This window comes from Prionailurus viverrinus, chromosome B3 (genome assembly GCF_022837055.1).
Source record: "Prionailurus viverrinus isolate Anna chromosome B3, UM_Priviv_1.0, whole genome shotgun sequence".
Taxonomy (NCBI): domain Eukaryota; kingdom Metazoa; phylum Chordata; class Mammalia; order Carnivora; family Felidae; genus Prionailurus; species Prionailurus viverrinus.
In genome coordinates this window covers 13893494-13918507 of record NC_062566.1, presented here as the reverse complement: position 1 = coordinate 13918507, position 25014 = coordinate 13893494, and the positions used below count along the sequence as shown (strand labels likewise).

At 48.1% G+C, this 25014-nt stretch overlaps 1 protein-coding gene across 4 annotated transcripts in view; it reads left to right on the top strand.

Annotated features, from left to right (window-relative positions):
• Positions 1-25014, top strand: part of ADAMTS17 (ADAM metallopeptidase with thrombospondin type 1 motif 17) — a 352557-nt gene that overhangs the window by 120770 nt on the left and 206773 nt on the right. For all 4 annotated transcript variants that reach the window (XM_047864329.1, XM_047864330.1, XM_047864328.1 and 1 more), the window contains exon 8: positions 14546-14651. In XM_047864329.1, the coding sequence (XP_047720285.1) occupies positions 14546-14651 (106 nt within the window). The remainder of the gene's footprint in view (positions 1-14545; positions 14652-25014) is intronic.

Sequence of the window (25014 nt, the reverse complement as noted above, 5' to 3'; positions counted from 1 at the left end):
ATTTGTGTATTTAATCTGCTTAGAGTTGGTTTTTGTGTATGGTATGGCAAGGCGGAGAACTTAATTCATTTGTTGCCCTGCAGATCACCTGTTGCCATAGCGGTTTATTAAATGGTCCGTCATTTCTGTGGTCCAGATCCTGCTTGTGGGCACCGTTTGCCAGCCTCTGGTGCAAGTTTCAGACAAGGCCTGTGGTACAAAAGCCCTGAAATTGAGTCTCAGCACCTTTACTCGATGCTTGAACTTGGGCAAACTATCGACTTCTTAGGGTCTTGGTTTCTTCATCAGTACCATGGGGATTATAATAGTATGTAGCTCATCAGGTGATTATAAGCATACAGTGAGATAATGTATGGAAATCATCAGCACAGGGCCTGGTGCACACATGGTAAGTGTTTAAGAAATGTTAGCATTCACCAACATCTTCCTCCTCCTTATTTATTCCTCCCTGTTCCAGTTGACCTCTCTGAAGCAGCAGAGGCTGGTGTTATATGAAGAGTAAGCTGGCAGGGCTGGCATGTGTTCATTCATTTGTGAACTTTAAAAAAATTTTTTTTTAAGTTTATTTATTTATTTTGGGAGAGACAGAAACAGCGTGAGCAGGGGAGGGGCAGAGAGGCGGGGAGGGAGAGAATTCCAAGAAGGCTCTGCACCATCAGCACAGAGCCCGATGTGGGGCTCGAACCCTCAAAATTGTGAGATCATGATCTGAGCTAAAACCAAGAGTCAGATGCTTAGCCGACCAAGCCACCCAGGCTCCCCAACTTGTGAACTTTTTGAGGATGTGTTAACCTACACTGTGGCATGCAGGTCAAATTGGCCAGAGAAGCTGCTTCGTGTCTTTACAGACGTAAGGTTTGTTCAGATGCCTGGGCTGCCATGAACACAGGGCTTCTGCTGTAGTAAAGGTACCATGATGGGCTCTGGGCATCTAGAGGAGGAGAGAAGCATGCCCTGGCAGGATTGGAGAAGAATCAATGGAGGAGGGCACACTCCAGTCTGGTGTTTTAAGGACTAGAGTGGGGAGACACAGGGAGGTGACCCCTGAGGAGATATGACTTAAGTCCACGCTTAAAGTGATGGCAAAGGTCTGGGCTTGGACCCAGAGATAAAGGAGTAAGTCTCCAAGTCTGTGAGCAGCAGGAAATGACAGCACTTGATGATTACTGAGATGGGGTGGGGGAGGAGAGAAAGAGAGGTTCCCTGGGTCTGTGAGCTTTTGAACTTGGAAGTGGGGGATGGGGGAGCTCGAGAATGCTTAGTTTGGAGTAGCAAGTCCTGTTTGGTATGGGCTGCATCTGGGGTAAAGTGTGGGATGGCCAGGCTGGCCAGGCTCGGTAGAATGCCACAGCAAGGCTTGAATCCCCAAGTCTTGTCCTGGAGATAGAGCATAGGGACTGTCAGCACAAAAATGAGATGGAAATATGTGGAATTGCTTAAAAGATGAAGAACACTTACCTATTCTCTGCCTTTGACATTTTAGGTAGAGACACTGACATTCATGCTATTTTTGCAGTCCGAGATAATCCTGAAACTCAATGTACCTGCTGTGGTCTGAATATTTGTGTCCCTCCCCATGCCTCCCAAATCCATATGTTGAAATCCTCATCCTCAAGGTGATGGTGTCAGGAGGTGATGAGGTCACAAGGGTGGAGCCCTCATGTTTGAGATTAGTGCCCTTAGAACAAGCCCCACAGAGCTCCCTCACCCCTTCTGCCATATGAGGATAAAACAGGAAGACTGTGGTCTGTGACCTGGAAGAGGGCCCTCACCTGACCACAGTGACACACTTCCAGGATCCGGAACTGTGAAAAATAAATTTCTGTTGTGTATGAGCACCCAGTCTGTGGTATTTTGTTGTAGCATCCTGAACGGACCAAGACAGTAGCCGGGTGGTTATGAGTTGTGTCCACAAGCTCAGAGCAGCAAAGTGACTTCAGCCCAAAGGCAGGGCCTGGGAATTTATACCATCCACTTTCAGCCACGCCAGAGGCTGGGCATCTTCCTCATCTGCCACGTCTACCACAGATCCGCTTGTTTCCTCTCCACGTGCTTGGCACTCTCCTGACTTCATGGCATTACTCTTTGTCAACATTGCTTTTTGAGAGGCTAGATTTTATTTTGTTTTTATGTCAAATGGAATGACGTCAGCAGATGCAGAGCCCCACCCAAACCTCCCTAGGCCATCAGAAGGGAGGGCTTGTCATGGTCGGTGGACTAGCTCATGAATGTTGAGTCAAAAATGACAGCCAACTTCCACTTTGGGTTACTTTCTCAGTTGAGGGAGCTGTAGTGTCCTGCCATTGGGGGATTTACGGATTTGGGCTCAGGAGCTGGTGCACAGAGATGCCCTGGGGCTTGGCCTGACTTTTCCCCGTTCCCTCCCCCCGCCCAGCCCCATGCACAGCCAGTGAGCCAGGCCCACCCTACAGGGGCGTAGAACAAAGCACAGTATGGAAGCGCCTTTGGTGCTGCTGTTGACCCTTGTCCTGGGGTCTCACTTAGATTTCACAGTGTATCCCCAAGAGGGTGACTTTGCTGGGCTAAGCATTTAGCAGGAAATGTGGTTTCTTAATTATTCTGAGAAAGCTTTTCTTTTTTTCTTGTGGTTTTTTTTTTTTTTTTTTTTGCTAACTTGGCAAATATTTCTATGTGTGACCTCGTATTTTATTCTAACTGTGGAAATACAGCTATTAGTATGAGAGGGAGTGAAGCTGTTTATCAGGGCTGTCTCAGGCAAGTTTCGAGAACATACCGTTGCTAGAGTCCTTGCAAGACGATAAAGGTGAATTCTAGAAGCAGCACATATGGTCTGAGAAATACAGGTAATACAGGTGAGGTCTGGTGATACTGATAAACCCGACCTTGACTAGTTAATACCTCTGTGATTAATTAATTAACTAATTATTAGCACTGTGACTTCATCAACCTATGACCCTTGAATGCTCTCAATACGAACTGTTTCCCACCCCCGCCCAGCTTTATTAAGGTATCATTGACAAACAAAATTGTAAGATACACTTTTTAAAGTGTACCATGTGATGTTTGATATATGTATACATTGTAAAGGAATTCCCCTCAAGTTAATTAACATATCCATCACCTCACACACATATTTACTTTCGTTTTTTTTTTGGGGGGGGGTGGGGGAGGGTAGTGAGAACACTTAAGTGCCGCTCTCATTAGCAAATTTCAATTAAACAATACGGTAGCATCAATGGTAGTTGCCATGTCATACATTAGCTCCCGAGAGAAGACCAGTTTCCATCATCTAAATTGGCCAATAATCGTGGTCATTCCCACACTGTTAAATCAGGTCCGTACTTTCCTATTTCACTTGTATGTGCATCTCTTTATAGTTTTTATTTTTTTTAAATTATTTTTAACGTTTATTTATTTTTGAGACAGAGAGAGACAGAGCATGAACGGGGGAGGGTCAGAGAGAGGGAGACACAGAATCTGAAACAGGCTCCAGGCTCTGAGCCATCAGCACAGAGCCTGACGCGGGGCTTGAACTCACGAACCGCGAGATCATGACCTGAGCCGAAGTCGGACACTTAACCGACTGAGCCACCCAGGCGCCCCTCTTTATAGTTTTTAAAATTCAATTGGAGTCTAATTTACATAGAGACAGGTCCATCTAAGTGTACTGCTCAGCAAATATTTGCAAACTGAGCACCCTGTATCACCAGACCACAGACTAGGAAACCTGACACTACCAGGCCCTGGGAAGACTCGCTCAGGCCCCTTCCGTGTCTGTTCCCTCCGGGGTAACCAGACCTGACTTTTTAAATTGCTTCGGTGAATTATGATAATGGGAGCGTCTGTGTGACAGTCCCCCCCACCCCCACCCCCGCCCGGTCAGCCACTGGAGTTCGTCCGCCAGGCAGACGCCCCTCCCCGGGCCCCATCTCAGTCATGGCTCCTCTCCTCCCACACGTAACCACTGTCTGGCCGTCTGCACCGAAAGCTCCCGTGTGTCTCCTGGCTCGTGCGCTCGTCGTTTTTGAATGAGTCAAGGTGAAAAGAACAACCGCGTTTGTGTTTCCCGGCTTGCTGAGCTTGGCCCTGTGCACATGGAGTGCCCCCGCTGCTGCCGGTTCCGCTTTCATTGAGAGTCACTGAGCAGAAACAGCAGCAAGGCTCCCTTTCCCTTGCTTGGCAGAAATTTGGGGGCCTGCTATGTGCCTGGTGCGGCTCCCAGGTTCCCACGCAGACCCAGAAGGTCGGTTCCCTAGCTCCCTGCCCCCTGAGTCCTCTCCCTGTCCCCTCTCCCTGGCGTTCTTTGCAGTTCCCTGGGGATTTGAAGAGAAGCTTTGAGCCTCCCGCCCTTCAGACCTGGCACACCGTGTCACTTTTACAAGCATCATTGGAAACTGGCTCTTCCCTCAGAGGCTGTGCTGGTGAACTTTTTGAGAGCATTTCAGAGGGACGGGCAATCTCAAGATGCCGATGCTGTGGATGGCGGGGGTGTGCCTTTGGCAAAACCTCATCTTCTCCCTTCTCCCCAGGCAGGGGGACCCCAGCCCCAACCCCACTGCCACATGACTGAGATGTCAGCTCTGTGCCTCCAAGTGCCACTGGTTGAGGGGTTTTATGACCTTAAACACAGAGAGCCATAGATACATCCTTGACTCCCAGAATGCCACTCTGGGACTACCACGCGTTTTTGCTGTTTTGACTGATGGCCCGTACAACATTCCAGATCGGTTTCCTATTACCAAACTGTGTCCTAAACAGGGAGCCCGGTCCCCCAGCATGTTGGGCGGCTCTGGTGTCATCTGGCACATGAGGATAGCGAGTTCCTGTGTCAGTTACTCACGTGAATAAGGGAGACATGGGGCACTTGCATCTGTACCCAGGTCACATGCTGGGTGTATTCGTCTGCTCAGGCTGCCGTAACGAAATATCCCATCCTGGATAGCTTAAATAGCAGATTTATTTTCTCAGGTTTTCAGGCTGGAAGTCCAAGATCCAGGTGCTATCAGGGTCGATTTCTGGTAAAGCCACTCTTCCTGACTTGTACACGGCCATCTTCTCACTGTGTCCTCACATGTGCTCTCTGTGCGTGCATGGGGAGAGAGGTCTCTGGTGTCTTTTCCTCTTCGTATGAGGACACCAGTCATATTGGATTCCATCCCATCCTTATGACCTCACTTAAACTTAATTACATCTTTTTTTTTTCAATTTTAGAGACACACTCTGAGAGAAAGAGCCTGTGAGTGGGAGAGAGTGGCAGAGGGAGAGAAAGAGCAGGCTTTATCTCACAACCCTGGGATCATGACCTGAGCTGAAATCAAGTGTTGGGTGCCCAGTCCACTGAGCCACCCAGGTGACCCAAACTTAATTACATCTTTAAGGGGCCTATCTCTGGGTACAGTCACAGTGGGGGTTAGGGCTTCAGCATGTGAATTTGGGGGGACACAGTGCAGTCCTCCATGCTGGGCATGATGAACGTACATGAGATCCCTCTTATCAGCCACCAGTCATTTTGCCTTCTTCATGGCTCTGGCTCTGGCTGCCACCACGATTTAGCCGTCTTCCCATGTGGCACTGTCTTTGGGCCCTCTAACAAGCTCAAACAGAATGGTGGAGAAGGGACTATGACTCAGGGCACATCCTTTGGCCATGAGAAGGCTGAGTCGGGAATATGTTCTCTTTCCAGGGAGCACTTGGTTCCCACAGGGAGCACTTCAATTTACTCACAGACCCTCCTTTGGAGACATCTGGCCCTGTGGAAGCCTCAGCTGTCTCTTTCCCCTCATGGAAGAGATATTTTTAGACAAAACCCCTCACATGCCCCTTCAGCCTCATCCACACCTAAACCCCACCTTTCCAGAGGGAGAGGGAGAGCATTTTAACCTACCGGTAAAGAGAAAACATTAACGGGGAGAGAAGAAGACAGAGGAGTCTTAAAGCTGTTGAAGCAGGACCGTCAAAGTTCCTTCTTACATTATTGGCAAAAATAAATGCCAAGCAATCCAGTTGATAACGCATGAAAGCATCCAAAATTCGTTTGCATCTGTTGCTATGGGAGTGTAGGCATCAACCTCGTGGTATCAGCTTACAGGAAGAGTGTTCTGTGTCATCTGCCTGCGACCATGTCCACACATGCACACTCACGTGTGCACACACACAAACCCACACACGTGCATGCACACACACAGGCACGGTTGCTGTGCTACAGAGGTGCAGACCTTGAGCAGGCTCAGTATTAGGTGGTTGTGCTTCCCGAATGGCAAATGCCAGAAGATGGGTCGGCGTCCCTGTCATGCTCAGGGAGTACATGCAAGCGTGCATGACACCTGGCATGATACTGTCATGTATAGGTAGCCCAGGAAACACTTGATGAAGTATTTGTTAAAATAAGAGATCTTCAGGGATGTCTGGACAGACCCCCCACCTCCAATGTCCTGAGGTGGGCCTGCTGGGGGCCCTTTCTAGTGGGTGTCCAGGCCTCTTCCAGAAGCCCCTGAGCCTCTGTGGAGTCCTCTGAGGAGAGGCACCTTGCTTATTTGAGGAATGTTAAGTCTGCACTCTAGAGATCCCCTCCCACGTGATGCCACCTCCCCCCCCCCCCCCAGGATACAAGTGCCATCTTCCCTGGAGGGTGGGAAATCTGCAGGATGTCTCCATGCACTTGGCTCATGTTGGTCATGGTCTGTTGAATATCATCGGTTACTTCTCTTCCCTCCCCTGTCCCAGCACGGTTGGGTTTTCTAAGAAAGCAGTAAAGAGTTAGGATAAACTTTTTTGCTTCGAACTTGTAAATCCCCAGGGAGAGTTGACCCCTACACTTACTTAACTCATCAAAATGTTGTTGGAGCCATGGCTCCAGCCCTGGGACCCTCCAGTCCACTCTGGGGACTTGGCTCTGTGATTGCCTCACCAGGGTGGCATCTTTTCCCAAAGTCCTGGATCCTGGAGGCACTTGGGAAACCTTGAGTAAGAGTGTATAGTTCTCCTTGACTCTGACCATCATCAAGAACCCCCCTTTCCCAAAACTGCAGTTCGTGTGACATTTGGACTGGCTAAGCAAGTTAGCCTGTGACCCAAAGGCTGCTGGGCCATGGCTCCCAATTAGCAGAAAGCCGTATTGCACAGGGAAGACTGGGAAGCTTCCTTGGGATGCGTCTGTATGTCCATTGCCTGTCTTGGTGACTTCTCCCCACCTCACTCCCAGCCCCACACAGCTATTCTCTTGTTCCAGGGAAGGTGTCTGACTTGATGAACACTCTGGCATGAGTTTTTCTTTTCCTCCATTGCACCTTTAATGTTCTACTTAAGAAGGCTTTGCCTACCCCAAGGTCAGAAAGACTTAACTTCTATGTTTTCTTCTAAGAGTTTTATAGTTTCAGATCTTACATCTAGCTCTGCGGTCCACTTGGAGTTAGTTTCTGTGTACCACATGAAGAAGGAGGTGTGATGTCAATCTTTGGCATGTGGCTGTCCAGGTATCCCAGCACCATTTGTTGAAAAGGCTCTTTTTTCTCTGCGCTGGATGGTCTTGGCACCCTTGTTGAAAATGATTGACTAGAAATGTGAACGTTTAATTCTGGACTCCCAGTTATGGTCCATTGACCTAAATGTCTGTTTATTCAACTACTACATTGTTTTGGTTACTCTAATTTTGTACTAGTTTCAAAATTGGGAATGTTTAACCCTTCAGTGATCAGGCTCGCAAGCTATTCCCTTTACTTTGTGCATTTACTGCTTCCTTTAGCCTTGAGTAAGTTGCTGAATTTTTCGGCTTATTGACATCCTGCTTGGTAAATAGGTGTGTAGGTATCGGCACTTTTGAATTACAGTGGCAGCCTCTGCAATGCTCACGTTTAAGGAAGGAACTAATGCCCCTCTGTGAGCCATGGCCCTCACCCTCTGTTCATGGTGTAGGAATAAAGACCTTGGCTAACTCATCTTCCTTTCATAGTAGCTGACCCCAAGGGATCCAGAAAACAAGAAACAGGAAAACTGGTATACATACTGGTAGTGGAATTGCTAAGACAAGGCTAGGTCTGGGAAGGCTTATCCAGCTGTGCTCCTGGGAGATAGGGGCACTGAGCTGGGGCAGAGAGCCATCGACAGGGCCAGCTCTGGAAGGCGGTGCTCTTCAGTCCCAAGAAGCGGGGCTGTGCCGCTCAGGCCACTTCTACCAGCCCTCCAGAGCCTTCCCGTTAATGTTTTGTCCCAATTTTTTGAAGCTGTGCCTGTCTTTCAGCACATCTGAGGCTTTGTCCACTCTGTGCAGAACCATTTAGGAGGTCAGTGACTTACAGTGGAGGCAATGGCCCTGCAGGTCACTCACCTTGGAGAGGAAGCAGAAGCAAAAGTGCGGAGGAGGACAGACCTGAGTTAACCAAACGATTTGGATAGTACAGAGTTCGGAAATGAACGTGACAGTTAAATGTAGGCTGAATTTCCTGATTGCAGCTGATGAGGACTCCACTGTGTCTGATAATAGGACATGATTTTTTAGAATACAGTTCATTGTCATCACTCAAGGATTCTGCATTGGTGAATTGCCTACTTGCTAAAATTTATTTGTGACTCCAAAATCAGTCTTTGTAGTGCTTATGTGGTCATTTTGCAGACGTGTGCAGAGAAGCAAAAATTTGAGACACCAAAGAGGCACGTTCCCAGATGAACAGGGTGACCTTTTGCCTTCTCATTCCAGCTGTCATACTGTACACAAATGCCTTTCTCGTGGCCTGTCTGGTGCCACTTTTTTTTTTTTTTTTTTTTTTTTACATTTTTGTGCTTTTTTTTTTTTTTTTTTTTTGGTGATTTTCCTGTTTACAATGGCTTCCAAGAATAGTGCTTAAGTGCTGTCTAGTGGTCTAAAGCAGAGAAAGGCTGTCATGTGCTTAATAGAGAAAATACATAAACTTCATTCGGGCAGGAGTTATAGGACCGTTGGCCATGAATTCAATGTGAAGGAATCAACCATATATTAAATGAGGTGTCTTTGAACACAAACACATAACACAAGGTTATGTATTAATCAGTTGACAAAGATGTTGTGACTAGAAGCTCATAGGAGCCTAACCCTATAATGTCCTCTGGGAGCAATGACTGTGTATTTGAGAATCCGGTGTTTACACTGACTTTTTAGAATTTACCTACCACTGATAATAAGAATCAACTATAATTCCTTTTCTTTTGTCACATACTAGACTGTAAGACTTTAGCTCTTTTAAAATTTTTTTAAGTTTGTTTATTTTGAGAGAGACTGAGTGAGTGGGGAAGGGACGGGAGAGAGGGAGAGAGAATCCCAAGCAGGCTCTGCACTGTCAGCATGGAGCCCGACATGGGGCTTGAACTCACGAACCATGAGTTCATGACCTGTGCTGAAACCCCAAGAGTCAAATGCTTAACCGGTGCCCCAAGACTTTGCTCTTAAATGCTGTTTACACATTTAGCTCATACTTCCAACCACTTAGCAATATTTACAAGAGCACGAGGACATGTCCACGAGCCTGAATGTGCAACTCTGTCCCAACCACTGTGATTGCTAAGTGAGTAAATATAAGTTGCTTTCTCACAATTGTCAGCATTGCGTCCCAGTGATAACCATAGTGGTGTTAGTACTTGGAGCAGTTGGTAGAAGAAATTCAACCGTTTCTTTCAGAGGCAGAGTCCAAGAAGGTCTGAGTAATGGGCAACAAGGCCAACAGCTGTAAACTGTTTACACGTGACAATTTGCTGGATAAATCAGAGTTTATACAGCTATGTGTTGTTTACTTCTTAAACCTAGAAAGAATATGGTCAACCCAGAGTTTAAGAATTCTGTGCTTACACCGTGCAGTTTTCTACTGAGAAAGAAAATAATTAAATCTCCTCAGCCAATTTCCTCTCCAAAATTGCAATCCTATCAAGGAAAGGAGAAGGGAGAATGTCCACAATGTGTTGGCATGGCTGGGAGGGTAGGTTAGGAGACAGGCTTTTCTGAATGAGTCAGGTAGACTTCTCCAGGCATCAGAAAAACTCTTTACAGCCCATCAACATTTCAGATTTTTATTTATTTTTTTGAGTTTATTTGTTTATTTTGAGAGAGAGAGCATGAGCAGGAGGGTGGCAGAGAGGGAGAGAATCCCAAGCAGGCTCTGTGCTGTCAGCACAGAGCCCGACGTGGGGCTCGATCCCATGAACTGTGAGATCATGACCTGAACTGAGATCAAGAGTCAGATGCTTAACTGACTGAGCCACCCAGGGGCCCCAGCATTTCAGATTTTTAAAAGCGTGTTTTGGGGCGCCTGGGTGGCACAGTCAGTTGAGCGGCCGACTTCAGCCAGGTCATGATCTCGCGGTCCGTGAGTTCAAGCCCCGCGTCAGGCTCTGGGCTGATGGCTCAGAGCCTGGAGCCTGTTTCCGAGTCTGTGTCTCCCACTCTCTCTGCCCCTCTCCCGTTCATGCTCTGTCTCTCTCTGTCCCAAAAATAAATAAACGTTGAAAAAAAAATTAAAAAAAAAAATAAAAGCGTGTTTTGCTTCCCTAATCTGCCAGAAGTGTAGCAAAGATGGGGTGAGCCGCTATTTGGATACAATCATACACTCAGTGATGCCTTGACTGTGACCTCCCTTCATCTCTGCTGTCTGAAGGGCCACATACTCAGGATCAAAATTTGGAGGGTATTTTTTTGAGGCAGGGAGTGGTCAGGGAGGTCGCTCCCACCTCTGCCTCTGCTATAAGTCACCTTGGATAAATGGAATATAAGCAAGAACTTTGATTTTCATGGCAAGCACATACTCATTATATTAGGTTTAAACCAAGAGAAAAAGAGGGGCACCTGGGTGGCTCAGGCGGTTGAGCGTCCGACTCCAGCTCAGGTCATGATTTCACAGTTCTTGAGTTTGAGCCTCGCGTCGGGCTCTGTGCTGACAGCTCAGAGCCTGGAGCCTGCTTCAGATTCTGTGTCTCCCTCCCTCTGCCTCTTCCCCACTCATGCTCTGTCTCTCTCTGTCTCTCAAAAATGAATAAACGCTAAAAAAAAATTTAAAAAACGAGAAAAAGGAAGAAAATTTAAGATTTATAATGACTTCACCATGTCCTAGAGGTAACTGTTATTATTGTTGCATATATGCCGTGAGTCTTTATCTTTCGTTTTAAAAACGTTTGGACTTGAACACCTGAAACCTTTATTTTATGCCCCCATCTCTGCAGAAACACACATTAAGATTTATGAAAATTGTCAAAACCCCCAAAGATTATTCATTGTTGTTGGTCACCAAAGCTTTGGTGAGGGAGGCCCAGGGTTTGCCTGGAGAAGCCCTGGTGTTGGAGAAAAGAGAGTCCTGCCCTTGGATCCGGGCCTGGGCTTGGTCAGCCCTATAACCAGTGACTGGGCCTCCATTTCCCTGTCTGTAAATTGGGCCAGTAACCATACCCGCCAAATAAGGGAGGGTCCCGCGTGCAGAGCAGTGCTTGTCCACAGAGAGGACCCTAAGACCCCGTTGTCTGTTTCCCTTTTATTCCAGGGAGCTCTGTAAACATGTGTTGTTTGATGTTTTTAAAATTTCAAAAGTAAGTTCTGTGATTTTTTTATGTGTGTGGAGAATTTTAAGTCATGGAAAAGCACCACTCTAGGGTCTTGCTGTCTGCGTAGGGAATTCCAGTGACCAGGGAAGGCCCCTGGTCCCACACCTTCAGCATCCATGTTCCCAGAACTTGGGCTTACAGACCTCATTTTTTTAACAGGAAATCAACGTAGAGAAAAGTGGTATTTCCTCATTTCTTGACAAGTGCCAGTGTGGGATTGGGGCAGGTTTTCCAGGTTGGTGCCTTTGCGTCCTGAGGTGACAGGTCTCTCTCCAGGGCTTCTGCACACCCTCTGCCCCACACTGCTGTTCTTTCCAGGGAGCATGGAATAGCAGTGGCTTTGTTTCCTGTGGGAGCTCATGGCTTAATGACCATTTATTCCCCGAAGCTCTTACTTTGACAACAACTTGGGATTTTCTCCAGACCTTGTTTTGTGACTTCTATGCATTTCCGCACTGTGGCACATAAATGCTCAAGTCCCCTGTACTCCGGATCAGGGGCCGTCCTCTTTTACACGCTTTGCCTTGCTCTCTCTTATGACCAGGCTGTTCACGATTGGACTATGTCACTGAAAGCACTAGACCTTAATCCACCTTTGTGTGAGAACATTTCTTGTAAATAAACCGACCCTTTGTTTTCTAGTTTAAAAAAAATCATCTGGGCCTTGGAAAAATTAAAATGCAATTATTGGAAGGCTCCTTGCTTAGCCGTTTCCCTCATGTCGCGTGTTACCTAATCCCAGTGGAAACTCAGGACTTCCAGCTCTGGGTGCTGAGTGCGGCACAGGCCAGGGGACGTGTTTCTGTGGCATTGAAGCTGCTGGTTCAGCACACGCTCGTGGGACAGCAAGCTCAGCACAGCTGGCTTTAGATGCCTCCTTCCCCCATTCACCAGATGACTTCTCCCGGGGACGACCCCATCTGATTGTTCCAATTGATTCATTGACCCAGGAGGCCACAGTCCGGGCTGGGAGAGCACTTCTGGGTGTGCATCAGAGTGTGTGCGTGTGTTGTTGCACGCACATACCATCAGCACTATGTAGAAGCGTTCCACCTACTCACTGCTGGACTTGGTGTAGCAACCCACAAAGCATTTTTAAACAAAACCAGAATAATGACCTTGAAGGCACCGAGAAGCCAGAGCATGTCCTTTCTCTGCTTGTCATTTTTCTCCTTCCAATAGTCTGCATTGCTGGATTATGATGTCCACGTGCAAAAAAAGCATCTTGAAGCCAAATAACATTTCTTTTTTTTTTTTTTTTAATTCTGCAAACTTGGCCAAGCACATTGCATGTTTCCAAATAAAAATAGACATGCCCCGTGGTGCCGGCTTGGTGTGCCGAATGTGAGTGGAGTCTGGGAGAAGCATCTCCCTGCAGAGCAGGGATGTGGGCGCCATACTTCTAAGGGGTTCATGGGGGACAGTCAGGAGGAAGGAGGGGGTGTCCGGTGTGTGGCTGAGGTCTACCTCAGTTAGAACTTGATGTCAACAAAGAGGATTGGATTAGCTTTGGGGGAGCAGAGAAAGAGGCTCATTTTTAATTAATTCCCCCCCGCCCCCAACCGCCCCATCCATTCTCTTTCACCTTCTGCCAACTCGTTCCCTCCCCAACTCTTGTGCCCGCAAGGCAGGTGTCAGCTCCAGGGATACCCTGTGCACGTTGTGAAAGGGGCCCTCTGAATGGGGCAGCGTGTAGCTTGGCGGTTGATGGCGTTGTGGGTGGAAAAGAGGTGCCTCTTGCTCTGGTGGCCGCAGTCCCTCCCAGGGCACAGGGCTGTTGGGCAGATGCCTGCCCCCACCCCCCACATCCTTTGCGAACTCACAGCAGGAGCAACACTGAATCTTCTTGGGCGTGTGACCGGCCAGCCACTCTGTGCCACCACCCACTCATCCATTTCATGGTGTATGGAGGAGGCAGGTGCCGCAATGCTTCCAGCCCTCACTCGAGTTCTGTCCCAAGCCCTGGGAGTGGGTGGGGTCCATGGACTCTTTTGTTGAGATAAGCCCTAGGGCCACCTGGATCTGTAAGAGATGCCTGTCCTGGGCACAGAGATAGCAGAAGCTAACAGGAAGTGCAGAGAGCTGCCGTGGGGCAGGGGCAGCCTGCAGACAGGTGGCCAGTACGTGCCTCAGATGTGCCCAGCCTGGCCAGGGCCCTCCTGTTGTATACACACCTTTCTGCCAGAATAACCTTTCTTCCCTAGAAGACTCCCATCTGCCCACCAGAGGCTGTGGCAGCCTCCTGTCCCTCACTCACCCCAGTCCCCCACATTAGTCTTGCTCCCAGTTGGCTGGGTTGGGTTCTTGTCTCAGGGAGGGGCCTAAGGACCCCAGTCAGGTGTGTGTGCAGAGGAGTTGGTCCACAGGGCGCATCCTCAGTGATGATTTCCAGGCCCTCACTCTTCCATGGTCCTCTCCCTCCCTTGGGCTCCCTGTTTCATTTTCTCCCAAGGATTCCTGAAACATCTTTCTGAATATTCTGCCCAGCTCTCCCTGGCCTGCTTTCTGGGAGCCCCGCTGCTCCTCTGCTTCCTGCTCACACCTGAGAGCATTGGCCCTCAAAGGGCTAGGGCTGGGATGAGGGGAAGAAGGTGCCCAGAGTGCAGGACTTAGGGAGATGCTCCCTCCCTCCCTCTCTGGGCCAGGTGCCAATCCACCTTACCTTTCACCTCTGAGCCTTGGTTTCCTTCTGTTACTGCCATCGTGGGTAATTAGGATTAAATTAGATAATGTGTATACACTCAGCACATTGCCTGACACCGCTTAGATGCTTAGGAGAGCTGCATGGTGGCTATCATTGTTCATTATTTTTAGGTGAATCCAAAAGCGGTATGCTCAAGCCCATCCCCCACATGAGCTCTGGAATGACAGCTCTAGCCCCGTGGCCACATCATCCTCCCAGTTTGCCCCTCCTCTCTCAATCATGTGTGATATTGACTGTATGGACTTGCCCCGCAAGGTCAGGGCCTCCCACGTTCTGAAGAGGATGTGTTTTGTGTCTCTGCTGCAGGAATTGCTTACTTAGGAGGTGTGTGCAGTGCTAAGAGGAAATGTGTCCTTGCCGAAGACAATGGTCTCAATTTGGCCTTTACCATCGCTCATGAGCTGGGCCACAAGTAAGTATCAGACTCTGTGTTGTTCTGCCTCTTCCGATTCCTTTCTGAATATATATATTTTTTCACTTGAATTCTGTAAGTTCTAAAGCAGTTCTGCTCTAAGCCTTTGCTTCTTTCGTAACACAGACCTAGGTCAGCAAGCCTGGGTCCCAGCCCTTCAGGGAGCCCCAGAGATTACTGAACAGATGGTCTCTGAGAGTTGAAATGTTAATTCCGTGTCCATGTCTATTTTGTAGAGGGAAGAAGTTTTTCCCAGAGTGTCCTCTTTGGTTGCATTTCCTTTCCTGGACCAGCACGATCTTTGATTCACTCTAAGTATATCGTTCAAATAATGGGATTTGTCTTCATAGATAAAGTCCAGCTGTCTGAAGGTAGAATGTCAGTGTCTTAGGTTTAAAGAATTATCAGCTACTGCCTTTGTACACGGAAATTCTTCCCTTGAGGATGGGATCGCCATTGGACCCCAGAGCCCAAAGATGTTCTAGAAAGGGTCTTTTCAGAGGAGGAAACAGAAGGTCAGAAGAGTTGAGTGGCTGGTCTATGAGTAAGATCACCTGCAGGAAGTCTCAGGTGGCAGCCAGCCAGCCAACTCTAAAACTGTGGCCTGAGTGTTGACTGTTTCTCCTGCAATAGGTGTCTGTTTTGTTTTTCTCTGAAGGAAAAATTGTGGTATGACTGCATGAGAACTTAAAAAATAAATAAGCAAATTGAGGAGGTCAGGGCATGAAGAACAATAGGAACATTTATATTGGGTTGACTCGAACAAAGTTAAATGGAAATCTAGTTCTTGGGGGAATAAATGTACTGTAAATGTTTCCTAGTGATCTATGGACTACTAGATGCCTGGGACCCTCAATGTGAATTCAAGCTGCTTCTTGAGTAAAGCCCATCTATAAGGAGGAGGACAAAAGCAATTTCCTCTAGGATTAGCCCTATCTATGGCTAGATATAGATGTATATTTCTTCTTCTCCTCCTCCTTCTCCTCCTCCTCCTCCTCCTCCTCCTCCTCCTCCTCCTCCTTCTCCTCCTCCTCCTCCTCCTCCTCCTCCTTCTCCTCCTCCTCCTCCTTCTCCTCCTCCTCCTTCTCCTCTTCCTTCCCCTCCTCCTTCCCTTCCTCCTCCTCCTTCCCTTCCTCCTCCTCCTCCTCCTCCTTCCCTTCCTCCTCCTCCTCCTCCTCCTTCTCCTCCTCCTCCTCCTCCTCCTTCTCCTCCTCCTTCCCCTCCTCCTCCTCCTTCCCTTCCTCCTCCTCCTTCCCTTCCTCCTCCTCCTTCCCTTCCTCCTCCTCCTCCTCCTTCCCTTCCTCCTCCTCCTCCTCCTCCTCCTCCTCCTCCTCCTTCTCCTTCTCCTTCTCCTTCTCCTTCTCCTTCTCCTTCTCCTTCTTTTTATCTGGCCTCATTCTCCTGTTTTTCACTCCTGTAGATGGGTTTGGTAGTTGACTTTTCTATATCTATTGAGTATCATGATGTGAGCACAATGAGTGATAAAACACTGGTGACAGCACATTGCCTATACCTTTTTACCTACCTCCCTTTAAATTATGATTTAAAACTAATGGTAATCAAATATATTTTCATATTTCTGGTTTATGGAAAAAAAAAACAAGAGTGGTTGCTGAGAGAAAAGTGTAAATCAGTACGACTTTTGCAAACACCTTCCTGCTATTCAGTGACCCACCCAGCCTGTCACAGTTCCTCGGAACCAACTACCTAATGGTTTTGAGAATGCAGTTGTCAAAATGTTTCCCAGCATGTGGGTTGTCATGGACTTTTGAATAGATTTCTATGAACTGCAATATTCCTTGCAGCATTTGGAGCCAGGGCACATGCCAGAGTGCTTTTTGCACCCACGTGTGAACACACACGTGCTGCACAGAGGCCTTTCTCCTTGGACAGTAAGAACACAGAGGGCCATTTTCTCCCTGATGACCTGTGCGATCATGCTGGGTCACTGGCACCTCAGCACAGGTCTGCAGAAATGAATGGTTAGATTTAGTCATATTCCAGTAGCCTTTAGGTACAGTCTGCTTAAATTTCTTGGAGGGCTCTTTATAGCTTGCTATTGAACTCTAATTACCTACAAAAACAAACACCTTATTGTTAATCAAAGCCAATAAATTCTGTTAGCATTTGGCCCTGTCCCTAGTCTGGTGATTATGGTTTTCTCAGAGAAAGTCTGTTGTCTCTGATTATTCATGAGCACTGGGAAGCGGGTCCTCCCGGGAATGAAGCCACATTCTCTCCATCTGCAGACCCTTCTGGTCAGCCGGGCTCCGAGCTGCAGAGCAGACTGTGTGGAGGCCTAACAAGAAGGCTCAGCCTGCACTCTTCGTGAAACCACTGGCCAGACTGCTTCACAGATATGAAACCTGGAAGCTGTTGTATATTTTGAAATATAGCAACTTAAATTTCCGTGTTTTCCGAGTAATTTAACTCTGTGTTCCTTAAGTACAGGTGAACTAAGGATAGGATGGTATTCTCACTGGACCTAAGCCAACTGGTCCATGTTCTTCAGGAAGATTTCTCAGTGAAAGCTTTAGAAAATGAGAGTACTCTTCTGCATACCCCTAGAAAGTCCCCAGGGGACTCACCAACTGGTGTCCCTAACCTTTTAATACTGATAAAGTGAAACTTGTCTTCTGAAGGAGGGGTGTGTGCCCTTGCATGTGGGCACACATAAGCATGGCCCTTCTGTTGTTTACCCCAGATACCTCATATGAGGATCTGTGAGAGCAGTTACCCCAGCTCTGAATGTTAGGAGAAAGGTGTACTTTCCACATGAGCTACTCATTGCATTTATCAGACAATGAGGGTCGCATAAGTGAACCTGATTTTCTTTCTGCTTTGGCTGTCAGAAAACGCAAAGCAAATGTCAGGCTCGTTTTCAGACTCATTTTCGTAAGTCCCAAAATTGTGGTTTTCTCCCCTTTTCTGGGTCTCTTTGTATGAATGGTTGTATTTTACATATTACAGTTCAAAAATAATTTTTTGGTACTGTACACTGGCTCTGATCCAATCTGCAATCAGATAGGTTCTAAATTATGAATTAAATGAAAAATTCTTACCATGATAATATCAATAATTCTGCTTAGGACAGGAATTAATAATGTACTAGTGATGGTTATGTCAAATCCAATCTCATTTATTGAACATCTACTGTGTTAGATACTGTGCATTCATTATGCTATTGATCAGTTCTGTGGGGTAGGTATTATTTAACTTTTATAGATTAGGGAACTAGTATTACTTTTTAAAAATTTCTAGTCTCTACTTGATATGATTTGGGATCCCCTTTATGATAATATACCCATATGTTAGGGCTATTAAAGTAAAGATCCACGTTGTAAGAGAAGGGTAATAAGAAGACAACTTTTACATCTCCACAAAACCAAGGCACCTTCAGATTGCTACCAACCAAGGCAGAAGGGACAGTCAGTGGCAGAAGAAAGCCAATGTGTCAGCAAGAGGGGCTTCCCTACGAAACTCAAGTACTGTAGCTGCAATCGACAGCTTTCTGGTGATTACCTGGTAAAGAAGTGGGGTGGAAAGACTCCAGGCCTGGGTTTAGATGAGGACTGAAGGATTTGCAATTCCTGGTGGGGGTTGGAGGATGAGAACCTGGGAGGGGCTGTTCTGCACTTCCGCTAGGAGGACGAGTTGGTGCCACACAGAAGCTGTGATGGACCGTGACTTTGACTTTGAGATTTTCTAGCCTTCATGACCTTAGTTGCCTTCTTGCTCATGAAAGACTGCCTGGTAGGCAGCTGTATGTTTACCTAGTGAACAGAAATGTGGTAGCGTGCATTTGGGAAGGCATCTGTCTCTCTGTCTTGCCATGATTGCTTGAGAACCCAGCTGAAAATGAGGAACTACTTCATCCTGCAGTGGCCAGGAGAGGGGAGTAGCTCCTGAATGCTAGAAGATGGCCATGATGGACCTCTCTTACTCCAGAGAGCTATAGCTGACACCTGGTATTGGTTACAACTGAAATTGATGAAGTGGGGGCCAGGGTGTGCCTTGAGAGACACAACCCAGCTGGGCCAGCACTGCCCAGGTGTTTTCCCATGAGAAACCAGAACAGGGTACGTTATGGTAGACCTCGGTGTCCAAGATGTTTATCAGTATTTGGCTTTCAAGTTAAAGAAGGACAGCTAGAAGCAAGCATTTGTTTCTCTTGGGCAAACTCATGCTTTTGAGGCTCAACCCTGATCGGCCATGGGAAGGACTCTCCCCTGCCGAGGATTAGAAGCTCAGGTCCATGCTGATGGCCCACGAGAAAAGCAAAAACAAAATCAAGGGACACCCTCACAGATCAAGGAGGAAGTTGCTAGTGGCTTTAGTATAATATTAAGATAATTGGGTATAATACATCAGATGATATTGGGCACACTCAGGGTGGTAAACACCTGGGTATAGTATATATAATATATAACGTATAACATATAACATATTATATAATATATAACATATAACATATTATATAACATAACATATAACATATAACATATAACATATAACATATAACATATAATATATAATATATAATATATAATATATAATATATAATATATATCTACCGGAATTTTAGAATATATTGTTTGTTGTGATTTGGAAGTTTTAGTGTAGAAGGGAGAAAGTAAGTGGTTCTAAGACAGCTGGTTAGAATGCCTTTTGTTTGGGGGAAAATGGCATGATTAGGCCCAGGGGAGGTACTTGACGGCAAGAGCCCTCCCTAGCACTGTTGGAGGGCAAGAGGGCACAGAGCTGAGTCTCAACTGAACATTTGGGGCCTGGGGAGACCCAGAATGCCATGCACGCAGCTTCTCAATCAGGTAAGACTGAGAGTTCTCGGGAAATGTCTAAACACAGGCCCTTCTGGGTGGGGAGTTGAGAGGGGGAAGGGGAACCACATAGTGCACACTTGGCCACCCACACACAGGGGGAAAAAAAAGACAGGACATATCTTTATATGTAGAAACAAAGAGCTTTCTCTTGGAGAAAATAAATCTCAGCTTCTGTTGGATTTAGGAGGCTCTGTTAGATAAGCCTGAGCCAGATCAGTTCTTGCCTTGAGTCAAACTATGTGACCTCTCTAACCCAAGTACATCTACAGAAAGACTTCCTGACAGACCCACAAGCCACGCCCCATGTTTGGGCTCTTGCTGCCTGTTCTCCAGGTGGGCACTCTCCCCACCTGCTCTTCCAGGGATTTTTTTCTGACTTCCATATGCCCTTTCTCAGCTCTTCCCATTCTGGAATTTATCTTGTCTCCGGTTGGTCGGCTTGGGTTGTGGCCTCTGCAAAATGTTCTCTTCAGGAAAGCTTGGGGCCCTGGTACAGGTGACAGCTGGGCGTTGCTGCCCAAGGGGGGCTCCTGAAGCATTTGTAAGTGGCAGGAGCCTGAGTTTCACCTGACATCAATTAGAACACACCCTCTGGGGGAGAAGCAGCTCAGGAAGGCCCTCCAGGAGATTCCCGGGACATTCATGGCTCATAATAGTACTCAGGCTTCATTGTTGCTTTTTGGCCTCCTCTACCTTCTTGCTTCTGTCTCAACCCCTTTCTCCAGTCCCTCTGGGCCATCCTCAGGTGAGCCACATAGTGTTAGATATGGTCCTGCTGTCCCGGTCCTGGCTGGCCTCTCGGTCACCCTGAAGCCCACGCCCTCCGCTGCTTCCCTAACACCAAACCAACCACATGCACTCACAGTTGGCGAGGCAGGTGAAGAAAAGCCCAGCCATCCTGACAGTGGCAGTATGTAGGCAGGGTTAGTTCTGTTACCTGTCGTCCGACACCTGCTGGGAGACCTCACTGAGGGCCCGGAACAAAGCGTCAAGAACTTGGTGATGGGAAAAATGTGAATGTGATGGGCAGAAGCCTGGAAATGGAGGAGCAGAGGTAGAAGGAGGCCCACAGGAGGCTTGTGCCCCATCGAGGACTGAGGTGCTGAGTACATGAGTACTCAGAAATGGAGAGAAACGCAGGACTGAGACGTAGAGATACAAGTGTCCTGATAAGGAGCGATGTTTGGTGATCTAGCAGCCATGTGTGCACCTGTAGGCATGTGAACAGTTATAAATGGGCTCGGTTGCAGCAATGTGTGGGGCACGGCTGGGTTCTCAGACTTGCTCATATGCCCATGGCCTTTAGAACCATGCCCATCCCCTGTTTTGGAAACACGGCCTGACTGGCCGACCTTGGAAGGAGTATTGAAACGTGAACAGAGCAGGGACTTTGTTCCCCAGCTCAGTCCTATGAGGACAGGGCAGGTGGGATGCCACCACATGTCCTGAAGTAACAAGTGGGATCTTCAGCCCCAGGCAGGTCCCATGTGAAGCTTGGTATCCTCCAATAAAGACATTCCCTAAAAAGCTAGATCCAGGCACTCTGGATGTTTCCAGCCAGAATGTTGACAGTGTGCAAATGAGCTCAGGGCAGTGGATGTTGGAAGGATGTCTCATTTACACATGCCTGGGGACGTGCTCGCCTGGTGTGCAGCACAGAATGTCAACTGAATCCCATCCCTGAGAATCGTGGCTTATGGGCAGAGAGTGGGTGAGTGTCCAGGGAGGGCTGGGGAGCAGAGGGAAAGGGGAGGAGACAGCTGTTCTGGGGGAGGAATGTTCTTCTAACTGGAGCCGACGCAGTTCAATCTGAAAAGAGTGGTCTCGAGTCCAGAACAGGAAGTAAGGAAAGCCATTATCCAGATGTGTGAAGAGGGGAAATGTTTGTCTGTGATCTGTATTAGCAATGAGCTGCCCAGCGCAGCGTGGGGGAGACGCAGAGTGAATGGAGGCCAGATGTGATCAGGCAGGTCACCTGCCCGCGATGGCACCGGCACCCACTGCTATTGCCCGAACCCTTTGCTGGGGGTCTCAGTCTGGTAGGTGCAGCATAGACATCAGATGGGCCAGCCTTATAAAGAAGGCACAGCTGAAAGAGGATTTCTGGAAATGTCATAACTGCTTAGAAACCCCGGGAGGAGGGGGAGTGTGCTTTTGTTCTAGTTAGAGTTAGGGTGGTCGTATTCACATAGAGGATCAGTCTTTCTCACAGAACAGAAAGGGGGGGGGGCAGTATGTGCCCCCAGGAGGTCTGCTGGGTGGTTCTGGTTCTAGAACAGGCACAGGTTCTAGAGCAGACCCTGGGTTTTCAGAAGGGTTCCTCCCAGGTTCTCTGGGTCTTACCCTCCGTTCCCACTCAGCTCCCACAGCCTCCCGCGGCATCCCCCTCCAGGCTGAAGGGTAATCCGTGGTGCTAGCAGTGTTCAGGGCTCTCAGGTTTCATGCAGAGGAGCTTAGAGGGATTCCTGAGTACGATTTCCTCGGCATTTGGCCCCTGGATCAAAGTCAGTGTGTGAGCATCCGCAGGGCGCGCCAGTCTTATCCAAATTCCAGAGTTGTACAAAGCGTTCAGGCCTCATTGCCTTTCATTTTATCATTATTTCTTAAATTTGCCACCTGAAGCTGCAGGGTCTTTGACGTTAATTTATAAGCTACCTTCCTCCTCATGTCTTCACTGAGCTAGTGACCTCTGACTTCAGAGGATACAGTGCCGGAGGATTTGCAAGGCAGGCCTGTGCCCTGCACAGCTTCTATGAGCCCACTCAGTGTGGCCCTGAGCATCTCTTTCATAAAAGCAGTTTCCTTCTGGCCCCTTCCAGACGTGTGATTTTGAATGGGAGGTGCAGTGTCCAGAGTAGCAAAGGCATGTTGTAACCGATGGCTGTATTTATGTGGCTTTTCTGCCCTGAGCTAGGATTTCTCACTGCACAGTCTTAACAGGAATTGCACAGAACTTACTAGGATGTCCTCTGCAGTCTTACCCTTCACGCTGAGTCGAATGTGGGGACAGAACATTTATTCCAGTTGCTTGGCGAGCCCCGAGCTGCTGTCCTTAAGAGGACCTTGACCACAGCCTTCCCAGATCTGCCCAGGCCAGGCCTGGGAGGGGAACACAAACAAAGGGAAAAGCATTAAAAGCTCTTCTGCAAGCAGACAGATGTGGTCCCACCTGCATCCAGAGCAGCCAGTCCGCGCAGCTATTGGCCGGACGTTATCGCTCTGATGGAAAATCCAGCTGGATGTGGGGCGCCTGCTGCCCCCAGAGAACCATTACTGTAACAGGGAAGGCTACAGAAGCTGTTGCGAGTGTCTGTCTCTGCCCCAGGAATTCTTTGCATTTAATTGTCGGTAGATTTCCTTACCTAAAAGGCTGTGGTCCGGGATGGTGTTGGAGGAGAATGGGAGGAAGTCTGACTTTGGCTGAAGAACCAAATTCCGAAATCCCCTCAGAACTTCCTTACGTTACAGACTATTCCAGGAATTAGATGAGATCCAGTTTTCTCGTTAGATCGCCAGAGCTTCTGGCAGCTTCACCAAAGTGGCTTTTCTCCCGGTTCTCAGAGCAAGGGACGTCCACAGTCCTCTTAGCCTCATTTCGCCAGTGGAGAGTTACCTTGCTTCCCATGGCTCTAAGTGGCCAGAGACATCGAGCAAAGCCCTTTGCACAAGCAAATAAATGTGTGCTGAGGCCTAGCCCTTCCCACATGGGTCCCCTGGTGACTGGATTTACCCACCTTTACCTGGAAAGATGCCCTCTGCTCACATGGCTAGGGTTTTGTAAGGACCATGGGAGGTGGCAGGGGTATATGATGGAAATTTCTCTACAGGTGGAGTTTTCTGTTAGGGGCTGATTATTTGTGACCCCCCAGAATTCATAGGATGACATATAACCTCCATTCTGATGGTATTAGCAGGTGCTTAGGTCATGAGGGTGGAGCCCCCATAAATGAGATAAGTGTCCTTATAAGAAAGGACCCGAGAGCTAGCTACTTCTTTTTCTGCCATGTGAGGATGCAAAGAGAACATGGCTGTTTGCAGCCTAAAAAAGGGCCCTCACTAATCTCGGACTTCCAGCCTCTACAACTGTGAGAAATATCCATTATTGATAAGCTGCCCAACTTATGGTATTTTGTTATAGCAGCCCAAGCTAGCTAAGAGATGCCCTCCATTCTCCCAAGGTGTTTGGCTTCATGCCTGAAATCCTTGTTTATCTACTGCCCACTGCTGATGGAAAATTCCAGACTAAAGACCTGAGGGCAGCTGCACATTCTCTAAGACCTTGGGAACTTTGCCACCAGCATTGCCAACAGCATGTTCTAGGAAAGAGCCCTTCTCATTCTTGTCCATTTGCAGGCACACAGGGTGTGGAAGTAGTGGTTTTGCCAGATGGTGGTGTCAGAAAGGACCAGCAGAAAGGGTCAAGGGGAGCCATGAGATCACACATCTTGTTCCTGACGTCAGAGCAGAGCACAGAAGTTGCCAAGGGCCCATGTGAGGATCTGGGAATGGCCTGTCTTGGAAAAAAAAAACATAAATATATGGATCTAGAAGGAGGGTGGTTATAATTTTCTTAGCAAGTCACTGGAAGCATTACAAAGACATTGTCTTGTTAATCATAGCCACACTTCTGTGGTGTTGAGAGGGGGCAGGTGTGAAGTAAGCCCGGTGATTACCTGACGCTCACTTATGATTATCATCCGGAGAGAGAATAGAAAGGAGGCGGCTTGGTCAGTTTTGACCCGAACCAGGAACAACAGTCTTGGGGCTGGCAGGGCCCCTGAGCTGCTGATGCTGCAGGGTGGGGTGGGCGCATAGCCACTGGGAGATGCTGGACCCTGGGACCCTGGGATGTGTCACTTGGGGGGCAAGCCTGCACCATGGCCACGACTCCCCCCTCCCCCAATTCCCACCCAGCTTCCAACTGGGTAGACTGTTAAAGAGAAGGAGGGAGGGTAAGAAACAGTCATGGTCTTTGCAAGTCAAACTTGATAACAGTGTCCCCACAATGAGGACATAGCAGGTCCAGTAGGACACCCACCATGAGGCAGCTTTAAACACACTGAGGACTAGACAACTGGCACCCTGTGCATTTCTGAGAGGCACGTGCAGGGTGGTTTCTGGTTAGAGGAGCCTTCCTGACAGGAACACATGGGCTCATTGGGTAAGTGACACCTAATGAACCGACGGTTGACTGTGTGAGCAGCTCTGCGGTGAGGAGAGCACATGCACTACTTATTCATCTTTGTTGCACATGTTCTATGACAGCCAAGGGGAGGCAGGAACTGCCCCATCAGCAGGACGGAAAAAAAAGGCCAGCTTGCTGTTGGCTGTCTGATCCATGCAGAGCTTGGTTTTGTCAGCAGAGCAAGCTCCCAGAAACCCTACTCCTTTCTTCCCCCACCCAACCCCAAACCGAATTGTCCTTCCTGACTTGACAGTTGTCGCCTAAAACCCCCCTATCCCATGCCCAGTCCAGAATCTGGCAGAGAAGCATGAGGCAGCCCCACTGTGATGACAGTGCA